The 19,211-nt window shown below is 32.0% G+C and overlaps 3 protein-coding genes across 3 annotated transcripts; 2 read left to right on the top strand and 1 right to left on the bottom strand.

Moving 5' to 3' along the window:
* Positions 1 to 1,154: 1,154 nt before the first annotated feature.
* LOC107893450 (14 kDa proline-rich protein DC2.15) lies at positions 1,155 to 2,313 on the bottom strand. Its single transcript, XM_016818441.2, has one exon. The coding sequence runs from the start codon at positions 1,835 to 1,837 to the stop codon at positions 1,439 to 1,441; it is 399 nt and encodes a 132-aa protein (XP_016673930.2). The 5' UTR covers positions 1,838 to 2,313; the 3' UTR covers positions 1,155 to 1,438.
* Positions 2,314 to 8,046: 5,733 nt separating this feature from the next.
* LOC107893451 (vesicle-associated membrane protein 711) lies at positions 8,047 to 10,283 on the top strand. The gene is made up of 4 exons (XM_016818442.2): positions 8,047 to 8,503; positions 8,992 to 9,182; positions 9,530 to 9,693; positions 9,891 to 10,283. The coding sequence occupies exons 1-4, from the start codon at positions 8,287 to 8,289 to the stop codon at positions 9,979 to 9,981; spliced, it is 663 nt and encodes a 220-aa protein (XP_016673931.2). The 5' UTR covers positions 8,047 to 8,286; the 3' UTR covers positions 9,982 to 10,283.
* A 5,061-nt stretch (positions 10,284 to 15,344) lies between these two features.
* Positions 15,345 to 19,201, top strand: LOC107893453 (synaptotagmin-4). Its single transcript, XM_016818444.2, has 13 exons — positions 15,345 to 15,447; positions 15,525 to 15,750; positions 15,827 to 15,931; positions 16,010 to 16,181; positions 16,267 to 16,394; positions 16,532 to 16,633; positions 16,866 to 16,940; positions 17,256 to 17,335; positions 17,479 to 17,629; positions 17,712 to 17,942; positions 18,094 to 18,381; positions 18,466 to 18,579; positions 18,816 to 19,201. The coding sequence occupies exons 2-13, from the start codon at positions 15,646 to 15,648 to the stop codon at positions 18,960 to 18,962; spliced, it is 1,698 nt and encodes a 565-aa protein (XP_016673933.2). The 5' UTR covers positions 15,345 to 15,447; positions 15,525 to 15,645; the 3' UTR covers positions 18,963 to 19,201.
* Positions 19,202 to 19,211: the final 10 nt, after the last annotated feature.

Raw genomic sequence — 19,211 nt, 5'->3', positions numbered from 1 at the left:
AAATTTCATGGGAGCAAAATTTCATTGTAAGCTTAAAATTTTATAATTTAAAGAAAGACTAAATCACAATTTTATCATTTTGGGGTCAAAATACATGTATTAATTTATAACTTCTTGGATTTTAAAGGGGCTAAAACACAGCCCCTAACTACCCCTTTAGTAGAGACTTAAATTTACTTTTTTTTTAAGACAATGCCTAAAACTACTCATAACCCCCAACCCATAAATAGGAGAATAATGTGTTTCAACACACTCGAATCCACATCCTCTCGCATTGACAACAATACCCATGCCAATTGAGCTAAGACTCAAACAACTACCAGCAATCCTTTTATTATTAGTTGTGATTTATATATGTTTTCATTTAGTTTTTCGTGTGTTTATCTTACTTTTAATTTGTATAAAAAAAATTAATTATTAATTTTGTATATTATATTAATTTGATTTTAATTTTTTTTAAAAAAATTCATGACAAACTGATAATTTTAAATATATATTTTTAGATTTTTAAAAAAAAATTCTTCAAACTTTTTAGAATTAGAATATATAAACATTGAGAACTAAATTTGTTATTATACTAATCAAAAGTAGAATTAATTAACAAAAAAAGGTCATTAATTATCTTTTGTTACTCATTTTCCGTTACTTATTTTCGAAATTGATAAAAACAAAACTTAAAAAAAATAAAAATCTAAGACACCATTATTTAGATCCACCTATAAAAAGCTATAAGCCAATGAGGCAATGTGGTAGTTTTGATCTCTTTAGCTTGATTTCACCTATACTACCAACACTTTCTACTCTTCTTTCTTTCTTTTTGGTATTTTATGCAAATTAAAGAAAGGTGGCCTTGAAAGTTGAATTGTTACAAAGTTGATGGTAGATATAATATGTTGTTAAATTTAAAATAATGATAAAAAAATTTTGTGGTTTAATTTGATTTTAAATTTATTTTGAATTAAGTACAATATAATTATTCAATTTAAGTAATAAATAATAACTCCTTGTAATAATTTTGATTATAACTTAGTTTGGGGAAACTTATGTTTTGATTATAACCATTAAACTTAAGGATTATTGAGAGATATATATCTGTTGCGGTTGGGTTAGACTGTGTAGGGTGAGAAACAGGGTATACTGATTTGAAAAATTTGTTAATCAAATCATAAACTTAACATTAACAATCTTACAATAAAATAACATTACATTAGGCGGAGTTAAATGTTAACCCACATGCCTACTTATTTGAACAAGTATATCACACAATGCCAAGCTCTTTGCAATACAAACATCATAGATAAATAGTCCTATTCCAACATCAAAATACACTAATTAAAAGCAAGGACACATTAATTTGCAGCACCATAATATAAATTTAAAGTAGAGCAAACTCAGCCATTAGGCAACATCAACAACTGATTGTGCTTCTTAAAAAAAATCAACATTTGAAGCCTGGAGGGATTTCCTTCTGACATGCACTAAGGAGTAAGCTAAGGGTAATAGGGATGTTGAGGTTGGCCCCAAGCACATTGGCTTTAATGGCGGTGCAAAGGCAAAGGGCAGCTTCTAAATCAGCCAAGCCTTGGAGCAAAGCACAGCATTTGCTCGAAGGAGGTGTTCCCACCACTATGTTTACCAGTCCAAGTAGGTCAGCACAAACACCTAGCTTCAATGTGTCCTTAGGGCAAGAAGCAGGCTTTGCTGGTGGTGGAGGGCATGCAGCAGGTGGTGGAATGGGCTTTGGTGGCTTGCATGAATGGCAAGCATTGGTGAATGATAAGTTGAAAAGAAGAAGAGAGAAAACTGTAAGGACAGCACAGGTTTTGTTGGAAGCCATTTGCAGTAGTGGCTGCTATTGCTTAGTGACTGAAGGTATATGCAAAAGAGATGGATGGGGGTGAGTTTAGAACCAGAAAGATGGGTTTTTTAAAGAAAAAATTTGTGAGGTTGCTAAGCTGGGATTTGATTGAGTGGAAGAGAGTGAAAAATGCATGCGTATGGATGATAATGCAGTGGTTGGACTTTTGTAAGCATCTAGGGAGGAAACTTGTTAAGTATCCTTTTTCTTTCTTCTTTCTTTATTAAGCAACATTTCCTATTTGAGTTCAAGAAGATTCACCGTACCTCACTCAAAATGAAAAGTATGCTGTTGTAAAGTTAACCATCCATGGCCCCGCTACTGTAATTTTCTCTCTCTCTCTCTCTCTCTATATATATATGTTCATTGCTACATGCATGCTTTTCCAAGTGGGTGAAGCAGCCAAGAATGATCACAGATGTAATTAAGCCAGCTTGTATTGTTGTGAATTGTGATGGTTATTAATTTAGACAAACTGGTGATTGTAAGCAAAAAGCAAAATGTGATGTGTTTTTTCTCACGGAATGCATTGCATGAGTTCCAGCTCCTTGAGTGTGGTGACAATAAACATGAAGGATTTTTGTCTACTTGTGCTGTTATCTGTCTTGTATTGGTTCATAATTTTTGTACAATTATTGATGGCAATAAGAGTTCTGGTATTGCAGCTCAGCTCACATGCTATGAAATCTCACTGCCGGACCATGATATATATGGAAATGGTGGTGTGGTCATGCTTGCCATATCAATCCTTCCACGCCACACCATGCATAATTAATGTATGTTAACCCCACTTCTTTCAGCTGATTGAGTATTAGTTTTGTTGTACCACCTCCCCGCATACTTTGGTCACGAGGTATCTTTACTAAGTGGTAGTATACCTCTATTTTTACCACCTAGTCTCACTTTTCAAGATTCTTTGATGACAATAAAATAACCATCTCCTATTACAAGATTACTTTACAACATCACATCGTAACTTTATAAAGTCACGTTGGCCTTTTTATCATGGAACAATGAGATAACTCACTTACTTATGAGATATTCTCAAATAAAAACCCATTCACCTCATAAAGAGGTATCCCGAAAAGCCTTCTCTCTCTTACTATTAATAGCTTTCTACCCACACTAGGTGAACCGTTTCATCACCACCATTTATCTCTTTTTCTTGTTGATTATTGGTACCAACAAGTTCAGATAATCCTAATATTATTGTTGAAAATTAACTTTTAAAATCTATATATTTAAATAAATTTAAACTTATAATATAATCTAGTTGTTTCAACTTTTATATATATCTTTCCACCATTATTTTTGCATATGTTCATTTATATGTTAGTAAATTGTTTGTATATCCCACTTTGTCAACTATTGTTTGTTTGCCTAAATTATTAATTCCTTCATCATTGCTTTGTTAGAACTTTGCTTAATGACTACTATCTAGTTATGCAAAATAGGTAAAAATTGCAAGGTTCTAGTCTCCTTTAATCCCTTAATTACAACAGTTTTTTTTTGGTTTTATATAAAGGCAAAAACGTGACAAAATCATGGGCTTCCACGGCTTCTCAATGCTTCCTTGGAAGTCCATTTAAGTGCATCATGGTTTTCATTATAGACACCAATATAATGGAAAAGCTTTTTGAGAACTAAGAGGTCATCTAATATTGGCTTGGTTTCCCAGTTCACCTTGTTCAACTTACCTCCAAGGACTTGGCTCACTAATTTATCTTTCGTCCTAATGAGGGTCAAGGTTAAGCTGTGTTGGCTAACAGATGTTAGAGTGCATCAGATTACCAGTAACTTCCGAATGACACCATGACTTTGATTAAATCTTTCTCGCAGAATTTTCTTTGTTTTAAAGTTATGTGTCATTATAAGGATAAGAATACTTACCAAAGAGTTCCTTCTACACCATCTGATGAAAACCTTGTGACTTGAAGGTGATCTAACTCCTGTTGCTCTCCTCTTCTTCTCCTCTGGGGGTTCCTCCTCAAGAATGCCCTAAAGGTGTCATGCGTTGCCTTGGTGGCTAGGATAATAATTGCACTTGGATTAGAGGATTCTCCTTCAAATACAACTTTATTCCTATGGACCCAAATGTTCCATGGGGTAGTGGCCATAGTGGTGTGAACATCATGGCTCCTTCTTCCATACCCTTCTGTATGTTGTCTATGTTTATGCTTATCCATTCTTAGGTTAGGCCTTTATTTAGATAAAATGTGCGCAATCTTAAGGGTGATCCAAACCAAACTGCCCTCACAAAAGTGAAGTTGTGGAATAAGTGGTCTGCATCCTCTCTTTCTAAATGGCATAAGGGGTATTTTGGGTCCATTGTTTCAATCCTTTTGTGGATTTCTGCCTGTATTATTGAGAATTTTCCAGGGGAGAATGGTTATTTTGAATGGTAATTTGGTAGTCCACAGCGAATTCCAAAATTCTCTTAGTATCTGCATAATGTTGTGGGTTTGACTTCTCTCATGCCTATTGTTAAATTCTTCAAGATAGGCCAGTTTCACAAAAAAACTCTCCACTAGAGCAGAATTTCCGTTGGAATATTGGTTCCTTTAAAAGAAAGATATCACCTCACTCCATCTATTGTTCTATTCTTTCTTTTCCGTATTAGGCCTTGTTGTACTAACTCATTGCCGTCGAGGATGTTTCTCCCTAGTTTGGCTTGCCACTGGAGGAAGCCATCTCTATTACAATATTTCTTAACTAAGGTTTCTTCGATCAACCAACTCCTTGCTTTGCTTGTCTTGCAAGTAGCGCTCTATTTATGACATCCATTCTCTTGATCCCTAACCCACCTTGTGTGTTTTCATTGCACATGTGATCCCAATTGAATTTTCCTCATTCATTTGTCCTCTCCCCCATACACTTATCGAGGTCTGGAAGCAAGATAAATGATAATTGGTAGGGTCGAAAGAGCCAACTTGATAAGGGTAACTTTTCCTTTCTGGCCCAATAGCTTCGCCTTCCATTACGATAGTCTTGATTCCATCTTATTCAGGAGGGGTTGGAAGAATTTGCTTTTATTGTTTTGAATACTAATATCAAATCCTAGGTATTTGCTTCCTTTTGTTGTGGTTTGTGCTTGCGGGAACATTCTCTTGAATTTTGGGTGACAATTGTGGCTAAGTATCACTTCTGATTTGCCAAAATTTATATGTAGCCTTGAATATTCGTAAATTTAGTCGAGTATTCGTTCGAGACCAGGGAGATGTGGCTATTTGCTAATCTAAGTTCAAGAACCTGGTTCCCTAGTTTCAAACTCCCATAGTCCACCATTTTCACTTGAATTTCTACTTGGGAAATTTGGCTTTAGCGTAATGCCTAAATCTTTGGGAACAATCAACAAATGGATGGACTTACTAGACGGACCATTGAAGAAGCTAGGGAATACTTCGCTTTAAACACGACTATCAAGCATAAACCCACCCTTCGTTCATCCCGGTTGATTGGAAACCGCCTCCTAGAGGTACATACAAACTCAACACGGATGGATCCTTCCTTGGTAACGCAAGGAGTGCGGGTGCGGGTGCTCTCATCCATAACCATGAAAGCAAATGGCTTATCGAACCTTTCTGACATATTCCAAGGGCAAAAAGTGTTGAAGCCAAATTGTGGGTTTTAAACATGGTCTCACACTAGCTAGAGATTAAGATCCTTTGGACAAAGGTTTACCTCACATACGGTATGTATATATATATTTTCACATAATAATATTATTATAATATTTAATTTCATCTTTATTTTTACATTAACTACAAATAAACATATCATCAATCCAATAAACTCTAAATATTAAAGCATACTAAGATTCAACTTCTATTATTCATGTTAAATTTTATCACCAAACAACAATAAAAATTAACAAATTATTTAATTTGCAAAATTCTATGATTATCTATTTATATATATATTTTGACACGTGGGCTCCCACCTATGCCTTTTTTTTTTCACTTTACAAAAGTAGTTTAATTTCCATTTGTCTTTTTATTATACTTAAATTTGCAATTAAATTATTATAATTTAATTTTTAATACAATTGGGTCGTATATTTTCATAATGTTATTTGTTAATTCAAATAGTTAATATAGTTAAATTGTTTATTAAAATATTACGTAATTATATATATTTTGAATACTTTTAAGGATCTTAGATACAAACATATATTTTAGGTTTGCCTTACTTTTTTTTACATTATAACACAGTGGTCAAATTTCAATTTTGGCCCCTATATTATGCTAAAATTTGGCTTAAACCTATATACTTTAATTTTTGACATAATTTGATCTTTCTACTTTTATAATATCATTAATGAGTCTAAATAGTTAATATTGTTAACTATTTCAATTACAATAATGTAGCCATTTTTTGAAGAACACTATTCTAACTAAAAATTAATTCTAACATGATGGGTTCGAATGCGTGTTTTTAAAAAAACAAATTTACATAAACATTTTTAACATTGTTAACCAGTTATAGTGAACAAGGGAGGAAGATGGTGGTTGAATAGAGGAGTGTGGGATGAAGACTGGGGAAGGATTAATTATTTTGGTTTTGAGAGAGTTAGGGAAATTAGGAAGGAGTATCTACGTGAATGAGTGTGAGTTGTTTTCATGGCCCTTTTATAGTAGGGGACAAGTTTGGATACATGTCCTAAGGTCACTAACGTGGAAGTCTGATTTGATACTCTTGACAGTGACGGTGATGTAACATCCTAAGATGAGACGTCTTAAGATGACTAGCAATCAATTATTCTAGCCCTTTATGTAGCCCTTACATAGCCTTAGTGGAGACGCCTTGTTTTGAAATTCGCCAAGCTAAAGTTCACAATCTAGTCCTAGGTTTCAGGAATTAACTTTGGGTCTGCGGTGTCGTCGGTTCCATTGGGAGACAGGTGTCAAGCTCCTTTATGAGTGCACCGTGAGATCTGCGAGGTACACACTATAAGGTTTGCAAGGTTAAATACATAGAGTATAACAAACATATTTTTTTATTACATCACTACTAAATGATTTTTTTTTATTCTAAAATGTCACGCCATTAAATCTAACTGAAAAATTTTAACTATGGTAACAACTGAACTTGAATTTTTATTTTTGAAAAGTAGATGAACCAAATTCCTGAAAAATAAAATAAGAATACTAAATTTCAAATGTATGAAGTGTATAGGGACCTAAATCATATTTTAATTTTCAAATTTTTACTCCATAATTTGATACAAACAAATAATCAACTATTTCAAAATGTCATACCAATGAATTTAATAGAAGAATTTTAATAGTGTTAACAATTGGACCTAAATTTTTGAATCCAAAAGGTAAAGAGTCTACATCTTTAAAAATAAAAATAAAAATAAAAATAGAATATATTTTAACCTTTAAATTTTTACTCTATAAATTAACACAAATATAATCAGTACAACACGAAACATGAGAATCATGCTAATACCTATATATTAAATGAAGGTATTCAAGACATGTGACATCCACCCACCAACCAACTCTTTTTTTTTTCATTTTATGTAAAATATTAAATTTTAATTTTGGTCATTCTAATATGTTTAAATTTGAGATTTAATCTTTATACTTTAATTTCTAACATAATTTGGTCTCTATATTTTTATAATATTATCAATTAGTTCAAATAGTTAATATCATTACCTTTTCAATTAAAATATTACGTGGTTTTATATAATTTGAAGGCGGATTTTTAAATCCATAAAGTTGAGAGATTAGATTTTTGAAAATAAAAGTTGGAGGACTAAATCCCAAATGTACGAAATGTAAAGGTTTAGAGCCATAGTTGTTTGAACCGATTAAACCGATAAGAGTATCAATTCAAAGAGAGGCATTAGACCAGTTGACTCACTAATTGGTATGGGCGGTTAGAACAAGAATAAAAAAATAGATTGAATCGATTTTTTTATTTTTATATTTTTAATGATTCATTTAATCGAACCATACGAACAAGTCGTTTGACTAGTTCAACCACCGTTTTAGTTTTAAAAATTTTGCTTATATTTTCATTGTATAATTACATATTTATTATTTTATTTATATAAATAAATGAGATATTAAAATAAATAATATATTTAACATAATAATATTGTTTTATTTGTATAAATAAAGAAATTATTAATTAAAAAATTAAAATTTAAATAAAATGAAAAGCATTAGCAACATGAAAAAAATAAAAACCAAAAATTGTTTGGTTAGGAGGGAAATCGAACCTTGGCTGGTTGGGATAAAAATGTAAACATTTAACCACCAGGTCAGGCAACTTGAGACGTTAGCGGAAAACGTTTTATTAAAGAAAGAAAAAGAAAGTTGAAGAAGTGAATGGAAATTCTTAGATAGGAAGCGAAAAGCTTCTGTCTTTTAGATACATCTGTCAAAGTGATATAGGGAGAGTTTCGACTTTAGATGGCGATATTGTACGCGCTGGTCGCGCGTGGATCGGTGATGCTGGCGGAGTTCACGGCGGCGTCGACTAACGCCAGCGCGATCGCCAGGCAAATTCTAGACAAGATTCCGGGTGACAACGACATTAACGTTTCGTATTCACAAGATCGATACATCTTCCACGTTAAACGCACCGATGGACTCACCGTTCTTTGTATGGCTGATGAAAGTGCCGGAAGTAAGCCGATTAATTACCTATCTCAGTTTACCTTTTTCTTTTCCATTCTCTGAAAGTGAACTGATATTAGATTAACGCGATAGGCTTACGTTTTCAATTTCAATTGCTTTGTAGAGTATTTATGATTGATTTGTTTCTGAATTGAAATGGAAATTTTTAGAGATGAAGGTAGCCATTAAGAAGGAAGTTGAACCTTTGTGCTTGGTTGACAATCTAGGGTTTGTTTGAAAGCGCCGTTCTGAGAAGTTATCACTTATCACTTATCTTCTGCTTTTGAATGAATAGCTCCTTTTTAGTGTGTGTATTGAATGATGAGTTAGAGACGATAATTTACATGTTCTTCAGAACATTCCAATGATTTTTTTCACGATTCCAATTGAGAATTTATAACAGTAATTACTTTGTTTCTCTTCTTTGTTAAGAACTTTTTGGTTCAGATAGTGTTAATGATAAATAAGTTTTGGTTGTGGTGGATGTGTTTTTTGCAGGGCGAATTCCTTTTGCGTTTCTTGAAGACATTCATCAGAGATTCGTTAGGACTTATGGCCGAGCAATATTTTCAGCCCTTCCTTATGGCATGAATGATGAATTTTCGAGGGTTTTGAACCAGCAAATGGAATATTACTCGAGCGATCCTAATGCTGATAGGATAAATCGACTAAAAGGTGAAATGGGTCAGGTAGTTTTTGAATGCTTTGAAATTGGAATCAGGTCATGAGTCAAGTAATAGTATTCTATTTCTTCTGGTTTCTCAATGGCAAGTCCTTTTCCTATTCCACCTTCTAAATCATTAATCATTTCCTGTTGAATGCATAAGCATGAGCTTATACCTGCTTTGAAGATAAAATAATTTGCTGCTCATATCACACAATATACATATTTCTTCTTTTGATCGATTTAGCAACCGTTTAACAAGTTAAGGTATCCTTTTAATTGTCATATTTTTGGCCTTTGCTCAAAGGCTGTTCCAACTTGTCATTTTCCTATTATGGATACTGGTCTAATGTGCTAATGGTACTCTACTAGGTGCGAAACGTTATGATAGAGAACATCGACAAAGTCTTAGAGAGAGGTGATCGCTTGGAATTGCTGGTTGATAAAACTGCTAATATGCAAGGAAATACCTTTCGCTTCCGAAAGCAAACTCGCCGACTTAGAAACACAGTATGGTGGAGAAATGTCAAGCTTACGTATGCTTTCTGAACTTTAAACCCCCAATTTTCGTATACTTACCTGCACTAAATTAAGTTTGGAAGTGGAACTTACTAAAGAGGAGCATAATTTTGCAATAAAAGAGTTAGCTTTATGTGTAAATTTGCTCCTTAAAACAAAAGAGATTCTAGGATAGATGAATTTATCCTCTACTCACTCACTTTAAACGTTGCAGGGGTGCTCTGATAATCCTCATCCTAATTATTATTTATGTTGTGCTGGCTTTTGTTTGCCACGGTATCACGCTACCTACTTGCATAAAATGATGTCAACAGGTTTGAGATTTGAACGCCTTTCGCACTCTCATGCTCCTTTGCCGTTACTTTTGTTTCTATTTCCGTTTGTATGGTTTTTAATCTCTGCTTGGGGGTAGCATATCTGGGATCTTTCTGTTTCAACTTCCCCTGCAGTGAGTTGTATTTACATTTTACTTATTCAATGTGAAAGAGCTAGAACTTTCGTGCTGTCTTCATGTAACTTTAAATTGGTTCTTTCAAGGACATGGCTTGATGGCATTAAAATTTATGTAAAAATTACATACATTATATATATATCTTATTTGTGAAAAGTCTTCCTTTTTATCACTTAATTGATAGCATGAAGTTGCATAAACTGCCTAATCTTCTTGATATGCCTTTTCCTAACTTAAGTCTCGCAAACCATGCAGCTTTAGGTAAAAATTTAGTTTTAAATCCGCTTAAGTTAGCCTAATTTTCAAGTTTACAACAGAAATAAAGCGGAAACAAACTCTTAAATGAAGAAACAAAAAACGAGCAGAAAAGCCTAAAGAAAGCTAAGCATACCAAGTGTTTGAGCAAATACTTTCAAATATATTCAATAACTTTGAATGAAATAATTATAAATGTGAAGGAAAATCTCTATTTATAGTTGAGTTCTCTTGAATCTAACGGTACAGTTTGAATTACATCGACAATCTTCAAGGATTTAAACTCTATACAATCTTATCTTTGAAGCTTACAAATATTAACTACGATAATTCTAGTTTTACTAGAGTATTTCATTGGGCCACCAAGGCTTTAAGTAGATGGACTTCTGTATATGTCTCGACTGATTTTCAACTATTCTCTCTGTTGAATAGTTTTTCCCCTCGAAACATTTGTCTTGACTTATGTCTTTATTATCATCTTAATGCCAAAGACTTACCTCAATCAGTTAAGTTGATTTCGGTTAATTTGGATTAGATCGATTATGTCGATTTTGAGCTCGGTTAGATCAGTTTGAGCAATTGGTTATTAGTTATTGAAATGTATAACCGGACTGACTGACATAATCAACTTACAATTATTATTTTTAATTTATTTTTAAATAAAATTTAATATATAATAGAATTTTAATTACAAAATCCCAAAATCCACTTACCCAACCCAACCAACAATCCAAAAACAACATCCAACTAGTAAACAAATGCAGAACAACATAGAAACAATATCAACACAAAGTAGCGCAGCAACAGAAAAAAGCAAACATCAACAAAATAACATTGAAGGAGCAGCAACTTGCAAAATGTAATCAACGAACCAAAATATATATATCTATCTATATATATATATTAATCAATCAACATATTTAATTTTACAAGAAGTTATAATTTATAAACTAAATTAAATTGTCAACAATTAAGAAAGTAACCTAGAAAATAATCGAAGAATCATCATCATCATTAGTAGAGTTGTATAATTCACAATTCATTCCTAATATGAAATGATAATAAACAACTAGATACTCAAATTGATGAAATGTTATAAAATTATAACAATAGAAACAATAATAATAATTATCCTTTGAAAATATTTTAGCTTGCATCCGATCATCAAAGCAAACAACGACTTGAATTGTTTTTGGTTTAAATGAACTCCTCAAATGTGTGATAACTTTTTTCCCATGCTAAAAGTCAACTCATAAACTATAGTCAATATTGGAATTACGGAAATATCACAAGCTAATAATGAAATCTCATAATATCAAATTGAATTTTTGCTCCAATAATCTAGTACATTTATTTTACTATTCAACTGAAGCTCTCATTTTTCCAAATAAAGGTCCAACTATGACTTTTCACTCTCAGTATTGGATGCACTTAAAGAATTGTTTATAATCATCACTATCATCATAATCTCCTCTCAAATCAGCCTGATAAACATTGGATTGTTGCAAGCTAGAATCAGCAAGACCATTATCCAAAACATTGAAACTCTTGGCCAAAGAGGAATATGTGGATTTGGAGTTCTTAATATACTCATCAAATAAGAATATAAGAATGGTTTGTACAAAGTCCAAAACATGAGTATCATAGATTGTAGTAAAGCAATATTGCATATATTTTCATTTATAGCGAAAATCTAAAATTGCAACATATTGCAATACCAAATCATACGTAATTCAATATTTATTAAATTTCTCTTGCATTTGCTTAATAATTAAAGTTAATAAAAAGAATGATGACCTTTAATTGTATCAACCAAGACTTTGTGAATCTTCCAAACTTAGGTTGGATAATTAGAACCGGAAAAAACACGTCATATCATAAAAGATTTTAAAAATTTTACAAAAAATAACAATATTTCTCCAGTCCTTATGAGAAAGTGCAAATATTTGATAAACTTTATCTCATTGACCCCAATAATCTAACACATATTTATTGTAAAGAACAAATTCAAGTATCAAATAAGTAGAATTTCATCACACACACCTAGATGCAACTTCTTTGTCACATTGAAATGAAATTTTTTTCGGCCACATCATAAAATCTTTTCCTACGAATTCCCGACTTTTAAGTACTTAATTCCATTTCGAATCTTATCAACAACATCATCATTAAGTGCCACGTCAACTTTAACTATAAGTTTCAATGTATATACAATATCTAACTTGAAAAAAAATATCATCACACGAAAGAGTTCAATTCGCACAAAAACGATTTTTAAGACAATAAACCATAACATCATTGTAAAAAACATGATCCAAAGTGATGCTAAAAATTTTCTTGTCTATACCCCACTGAGGTAATCATAGAATAAGTTCATCCATTATATTCAAACTATCATACAGAAGAGATAATACTCTAAGCTTAATGATTCTATTTTATAACTTCTAATTTTTGTATGCTCAAAGTCCCAAATATAAAAAAAAGGCAAATTCGACTATAAAACATAGAAATAAAACTTAAACTTTCTCTTTTTTTTACTAACTCAATTGATGTGAGTTCAAATGTCATCATATGAATATTTTTATTGGTTTGTTTTAAAAAATAAAAAGATTAAAGAATCCTCGAATAATGTAACTTACTTTAATTATGGAAGGACATTTTTATAATTTCTCTAACCAAGTTGGTGTCCGGTTGACTTGTGATACCAACTCAATTAAGGACTTTATTAACAGTATAGATAATTATATATAATTAATATAATTATTTTATAATATAATATTCAGACCAAGTCAAGCTCGTGCAAAAAAAAATATTGTCCAAGGCCCTTCCCATTTAAAAAATGGGCTTTAATTTTTGTTTAAGCCTATTTTTCGAGCCCTATATTTTTGCTCAAAACTTTTAATTTTTCAAGTAGGTCTTCGAACCTAGACGGGTGACCCGAACCATGATCATGTATACCCAGATTTTAACTTAGTAATGTCTATTTATAGGATAAAAATAAGGTAATAGAGAAAATGTAAAAGTGCTCTCAATTAAAAAAAAAGAATTTTGGCAAATTTTCATGTCAAATTATAATAAAAATACTGAAATAATGTTGTGTTGAAAATAGAATTCACAAAAAAACTTATTAAAAATAAAATTTGACCTCACTTTTATCCAATTATTCACTTAATCCTATAATAAATAAATAAAAATAAGAAAAAAATATGACAAATAAATAATTATGCAGTTGTCAGCAACAGTGTAGGGATAGACGACAATAGGCAAATGAAGGGCGCAGTTGGACCTCGGTTGATTTATGGGAGCACAAGCACAAGCGCTTTTACTTGACCCTATAGAGCTGGTTAACATCTCAATTAGACAGAGATGTGCGTTTTTTCTTTCTCTTGGGGGTATTTTTCTGGTAAATTTTTAATTTAGGTAGTTTATAATTTATAAAATTTTAAATTAATAATAATAAAATTATATTTTAATTTTTTAAAATAATAAAAATTTAATTTAATATTTTAAAAATTATAACAATATAAATTATTAAAACGATAAAATTATATTTTTATTATTATAAAAATATAAAATTTAATTTCGTTTCTCACAAATTTTTTTGATCCTGTCTAAAAACACCCCATACACCTAACAACTAAAAATGACATTCAATTACCTCTTTGCTTCAATTTTTTTATATAAAAAAGTTAATTACATGCCATTGAAAAGGTTTTGGTTAACCATGAGCCTCTCTTTTATCCATTCATCCATGTAAAATTCATGTCAATATTTTCTAACTTTTTTTTTAAATATTTATATCTATTTTACAATTTATATTTAAAATTTATAGTGCTTCTTTCAACAACGTCACTTTTAAAATATAAATTTATATATCTTGAAAAGTAAATTTAAGGAGATTGACAGGAGCCTTAGCCCCTTAATATAGAAAATTACTATTTAAATTATTTAAAAATTTTTAAAATTTTAAATTATTAAAGATAAAATTATAATTTAATCTCTTTAAATTATAAAAAAATTATTTTAAAAATTATAAAAATATAAACTATTAAAAATTAAAAATTCAATTCGTGAGCACCTAAATAAATATTCTAGCTTAGTCCCCCATATTCTACTACAGTACTCCACACTTCTAGATGAAAATAGAAATTTAATAAAGGATGGCATGAAGTAGCAATTGGCATCCATCCCTGTTGACCACGTGGCATTAACTTGTATTTGAGTCTTCTGTCAGACTACCCCAACCTGACCTCAAAGGCCAGGCAAAGTATTAGATACGAAGAGGGTGACAAAAAGGCATTTTTTTTTATTCAGTTACTTTTTTAATTTTGTCGCCTGGGACTATATTTCTTTTTATAGAATGGTTAATTTTCGTTAATCTGATCATAAGTCGAGTTGATATAAAATTTTAAACTTATTAGTTTTAAATTTAGTCTTTTCTAAAAATGTTTTTAAAATTTTATTTAAGCTCGGCCCAATTTAAAAATCTTAAGCTCGATCTGGCTTTTATATAAAAATAATTTTTTTAAAAATATAATACATCAAATATACTAAAGTAGTAGTAAAATTAAAAATAAAACAAGAGTTCTATAATATCTAAACAATAATAACAAAATAATAACAATATAATAGCGAAATGACAATAAAACAACTGATTCGAGCCGGGGTTCGAGCCAAAAAATTATACCAGAAGCCCAATCCATTTAAAAAACAAGTCTTGTTTTTTTATTCAAACCAATTTTTTGAACATACATTTTTATCAGGAATCTTTTACTTTTTAGATTAACCTTCGAGTCTAGGAAAATTACCCGGCAAAATACACTTGCCTTTAATCAAAAGTCATCCCATTGCATAATTTATACAAAAGGAAAATGGAGTAAGATTACTGAAAGTGAATGGGAATCAACTTTAATTTGGAGAAAGCAATTAAAAGTGTTCAAAACAGAGTAACAAAAGGGAAATGAAACTCAAAAGCAGACAAATAGACAGAGAAGAAATGAAGAGAAAAGAAGAGAACAAGTTACTTTCTTCTTTCCAGAAGAAGATCTAATAAATTAAAGTTCAAGTAATTGTTTAATCATTACTTAAGCTAAATCATAGTTCTTAATCCAAATTCTCATTTTCTTTTTCTTCTTCACACAGGAAAAAAAGAAGAAGCAGCTCATCTCTTCCTTACAATGCCTTGAACCAAAAATCCCACAACACCAAGATATTTCACCTGCATATCTTGTACTACTCTGGGGTTATATTAAAATTAAAGCATATGGCTTTCCTTTCTGCTATGTTCATTGGACTGGCCATCGGTATTGGATTGATCGTTGCTTTTGCTCGATACGAGAAAATCCGATCCTCTCGTCGTGCACATATGGTATTTCCCTTCCATATAAATCAAACTCTAGCTTTTTTTAACATCTCTCATGTATTCATGACCTTGCATTATGTAGGCAAAGACAGTTGCTTCATTTGCAAGGATGACAGTGCAGGATACAAGAACAATTCTTCCACCAGAGTTTTATCCACCTTGGGTGGTCTTTTCTCAGCGCCAGAAGTTGAGTTACATTTATGTTTGATCCTTCATATTAACAAAATATCTCAAACTAATATTATTAGTTTCTTCATAAACACAGTTAGTGTGGCTCAATCTCCAACTCAAAAAGATTTGGCCATATCTAAATGAGGCAGCATCAGGGTCAATAAGAGCTAGTATTGAACCAACTCTTGAACAATATACACCAGCTATCATATCATCTATTAAGTTTGCAAAGTTTACTCTTGGTACAGTCGCTCCACAATTTACAGGTTAGTGTTTTCATTTTTTATTATGTTGAGTAACTTATTTCCTATATAGTTTGATGATGCTGTTCATATTGTCCACATTCTGTAGGTGTTTCCATTGTTGAGAGTGAAAGTGGTGCTGGGGGAATCACCATGGAATTGGAATTGAAATGGGATGGTAACCCAAAAATTGTGCTTAATATCAACACTAGACTTGGTGTTTCCCTACCTGTGGAGGTAAACTTTACTTACTGTTCATGCTATAGAGTCTTTCTTGTTTATTATGTTCAATGTTTTTGATCAAATGCCTCTTCTAGCTTTCATCTTTGTGAAGGTATTACTTATCATCTCTTGGTTTTAACTTGTTCATCTAGATGAAAAATATTGGACTCACTGGGGTCTTTAGGTTAATCTTCAAGCCACTTGTTGATGAGTTTCCTTGTTTTGGAGCTGTTGCATATTCCTTGAGAGAAAAGGCAAGTAGCAATGTTCTTTTTAATATTTACCAATACTTATGAACAAGAAGAGACTATTGATCGTATTTGACTGGATATCTATGCTTCTTTCACAAATCATGCAAAAACAAAAGCTCAAAAAGATAAACTATACTGTAACAAATTGTTTGGAAATGGAATCAGGATATGAATATATCTGTATGATGCAACTAAATTTCATATTGATTTCATGATTATATGCTTCTTTCTACAGAAAGATTTTGATTTTAAACTTAAAGTTGTTGGAAGTGAAGTATCAACAATACCAGGGATTTCTGATGCTATTGAGGTGGGAGGAAGCCTTCTTTTTTCCTTATTATCTTGGCATTTCTCTAATGCATATATGTTTAAATTTGAATGCAAAATGAATATGCATGTATTTCACACAATTTCTTTCCATTAAATATGAAGGCATATTGAACAATCCTGTATATTAGCAAGCATTTGTGAGCTAGAAATTTCATAAATGTGTAATGGACGGTATTTTGCTTAAAGAAGTATTGTTTGCATAGAATTTGTCACTGGTTTTCCAGCCACTGAGAGTTTAAATTATGATGAGATATGGTTCTGATGTACTACTGGTCTTTCAATTTTTTAAGTACAGGAGACAATTCGGGATGCTATGGAAGATTCTATAATGTGGCCTGTTAGGAAAATTATACCCATTTTGCCTGGGGATTACAGGTATGCTAAGTCTGCCACTTGATGAATTTTATCTCTTGCTATTTCTTCTTAATTTCTGAAGTGTTTGTTGCATATGTTTCTATCCATATAAGTTAAGGGCAAATAGATGAAACTGGTTTATCTGTGATTATACCCTCTACCAGTGATCTGGAGCTGAAACCTGTTGGAACATTAGAAGTGAAGCTTGTGCAAGCCAAGGACCTAGCAAATAAGGACATGATTGGGAAATCTGATCCTTTCGCAGTCGTATTTGTGCGTCCACTTCGGGATAAAATTAAAACCAGTAAAACCATTGTAAGATATTTACCTTCTTCTGCATATGCTGCTATATGATTTTTTCTAGGATTGATGTTTAACTCTTATGGTTCATATTCAGAATAATCAATTGAATCCAATTTGGAATGAGCACTATGAGTTCATTGTAGAAGATGCATCCACTCAACACTTGACTGTAAGAATCTTTGACGATGAAGGGGTTCAAGCCCCTGAACTGATTGGCTGTGCTCAAGTGGCATTGAAGGACCTTGAGCCTGATAAAGTGAAGGATATCTGGTTGAAACTGGTCAAGGACTTGGTTGTCCAAAAAGATACTAAAAACAGGGGTCAGGTGGGGATATCAATTGAATTTTCTTTCTGATGATTGCAGCACTTACATGAGTCAAAAACATGTTGATCAGTTCCAAGCCTGCTGCTTAATGAACTCATTAATCTCTGTGGTTAGTAGTTACTAAAAAGTTCCATGATTTATTTCCCAATAGGTGCAACTTGAGCTCCTTTACTGTCCTTTTGGCACAGAAAGCAGCATTAAGAACCCATTTGACCCTGATTTTTCATTAACATCATTGGAGAAGGCCCTTAAAACTGCAACTGCTGAAAAGGAGGGTGACAGAATAATGAGTCAAAGGAAAAGAGATGTCATTGTCAGAGGGGTACTGACAGTGACAGTCATAGCAGCTGAAGACTTGCCAGCAGTTGATTTTTTGGGAAAGGCAGACCCTTTTGTTGTCCTTACATTGAAGAAATCTCAAAGAATAGCAATGACAAGGGTGAGCTCTACCATATATTTGTCCCCTTAAAAAGCAACCACAACCAATTAGAATGTCTCAAGAGCTTAATTTTACTTCTCTCAGGTTGCTAATGAGACATTGAATCCAGTTTGGGACCAGACATTCGACTTTGTTGTGGAGGATGCATTACATGAAATGATAATCTTTGAAGTCTGGGATTATGACACTTTAAAGAAGGTATAGTTCTTACTTATTATACCAGGGAGCAAGTTATTCATGCATGGCTGAAACATTCATTTATACTGTTGTGGCTTATGAAATATTGGCCACTAATTGTTGCTAGATACCATTTAGTGCTAACCAAGTTGGTTTATGAAGGCTTTTTGATCAGTTTTAAGTCATCTTTGATCTACATTGTTTCCTACAGCCCTTTTAACAAGTCTTTAACCATGCTAAGAATAACAATCTTACAGGAAAAAATTGGAAGATGTATTATGACTCTCACTAGGGTTTTATTGGAAGGAGAAATCCAAGACAGTTTCCAATTAGATGGTGCTAAATCAGGAAAACTTTTGCTCCATCTAAAATGGGTCCCTCAGTTAGTATTCCGTGGTGCTTGATTATCTCGATACCAAAAATACCAGAGGTGCCGGATAAGTCTTAGCTTGATTGGTATCGGTATTATTGACAATGTAAGAGAACATGAGTTCGAATGTGTTGAAACACATTATCCTCTTATTTAAGAATAGATAGTTTTTTTTTTTTTTGAAGAACTGTAACTAAGACGGGTAAATTGTTTCATAGCCACATTATTCACTACATGATGTTGCAAAAGATAGCAAATATTCCTTTGTTTTAAGGGCATCATG

The sequence above is a fragment of the Gossypium hirsutum genome, chromosome A13, assembly GCF_007990345.1.
Source record: "Gossypium hirsutum isolate 1008001.06 chromosome A13, Gossypium_hirsutum_v2.1, whole genome shotgun sequence".
In the NCBI taxonomy this organism is placed as follows: Eukaryota; Viridiplantae; Streptophyta; class Magnoliopsida; order Malvales; family Malvaceae; genus Gossypium; species Gossypium hirsutum.
The sequence above is the reverse complement of the archived record's forward strand: the minus strand, read 5'-3'. Positions and strand labels throughout refer to the sequence as shown.